This window comes from Limulus polyphemus, unplaced genomic scaffold, assembly GCF_000517525.1.
Source record: "Limulus polyphemus unplaced genomic scaffold, Limulus_polyphemus-2.1.2 Scaffold333, whole genome shotgun sequence".
NCBI classification, from domain to species: Eukaryota; Metazoa; Arthropoda; class Merostomata; order Xiphosura; family Limulidae; genus Limulus; species Limulus polyphemus.
The window spans coordinates 610,984-612,151 of NW_013665943.1; the positions used below are offsets into that span (position 1 = coordinate 610,984).

Consider the following 1,168-nt stretch of genomic DNA (forward strand, 5'->3'; position numbering starts at 1 on the left):
CTAATCCATGTAATCACTGCCCATACGTAATTCCTCATATCAATTTAATTGCTCCGCTCTACCCGTTTTTATAGTAATAACTGTAAACACTAATCCATGTAATCACTGCCCATACGTAATTCCTCATATCAATTTAATTGCTCCGCTCTACCCGTTTTTATTTTCATAAGCAATTTTGAATATCTCTACTTACCCCAAACTTTTGTCTTGCCTGTGCAGCAGCAAATGTGAAACAAACAGCAACAGCTCTTGCTAATTTCTGAGGCTGATGCCAATATCTAACCATATTGTGTGTGATATGAAGAGTATGAAAATGGCAGTTTAGACATGATGGGGCCAGAGCTGCAAGGAAGATAAAATTAGATTTTAATATCTAGTCACTGAAAAAATAACTCAAGGTAAATGACAACAGAAAGACAAGCTATTTGAAGTATTTAAAAGTACAAAAAAAAATTTGAGAGATTTATTCTGAATTATGAAGTATACAGTTTTAATTTAAATAATGTGCTTTTTCTTTCACCCATTGTCAAAAGTATTTTAACTTACAAGTTCAGAAAACAATTGTTTTTTAAATTAACAAACTCAAGTTGCAAAAAGAAAAATGTATATAAACATAGGTTAACCACAGAGTAGTACTAACACACAAGACTGTAATAAACACAGGTTAACCACAGAGTAGTACTAACACACTAACATAGGTTAACCACAGAGTAGTACTAATACACAAGACTGCAATAAACATAGATTAACCACAGAGTAGTACTAACACACAAGACTGCAATTAACATAGGTTAACCACAGAGTAGTACTAACACACAAGACTGCAATTAACATAGGTTAACCACAGAGTAGTACTAACACACAAGACTGCAATTAACATAGGTTACCCACAGAGTAGTACTAATACACAAGACTGCAATAAACATAGATTAACCACAGAGTAGTACTAATACACAAGACTGCAATAAACATAGATTAACCACAGAGTAGTACTAACACACAAGACTGCAATTAACATAGGTTGACCAGAGTAGCACTAACACACAAGACTGCAATTAACATAGGTTAACCACAGAGTAGTACTAACACAGAAGACTGCAATTAACATAGGTTAATCACAGAGTAGTACTAACACAGAAGACTGCAATTAACATAGGTTAATCACAGA

General features: G+C 33.6%; 1 protein-coding gene across 3 annotated transcripts in view; it reads right to left on the reverse strand.

Annotated features, from left to right (window-relative positions):
- The window catches only part of LOC106457453 (39S ribosomal protein L37, mitochondrial-like), a 67,266-nt gene that overhangs the window by 5,634 nt on the left and 60,464 nt on the right, over positions 1-1,168 (reverse strand). For all 3 annotated transcript variants that reach the window (XM_022383395.1, XM_022383396.1, XM_022383397.1), the window contains exon 7: positions 194-342. In XM_022383395.1, the coding sequence (XP_022239103.1) occupies positions 194-342 (149 nt within the window). The remainder of the gene's footprint in view (positions 1-193; positions 343-1,168) is intronic.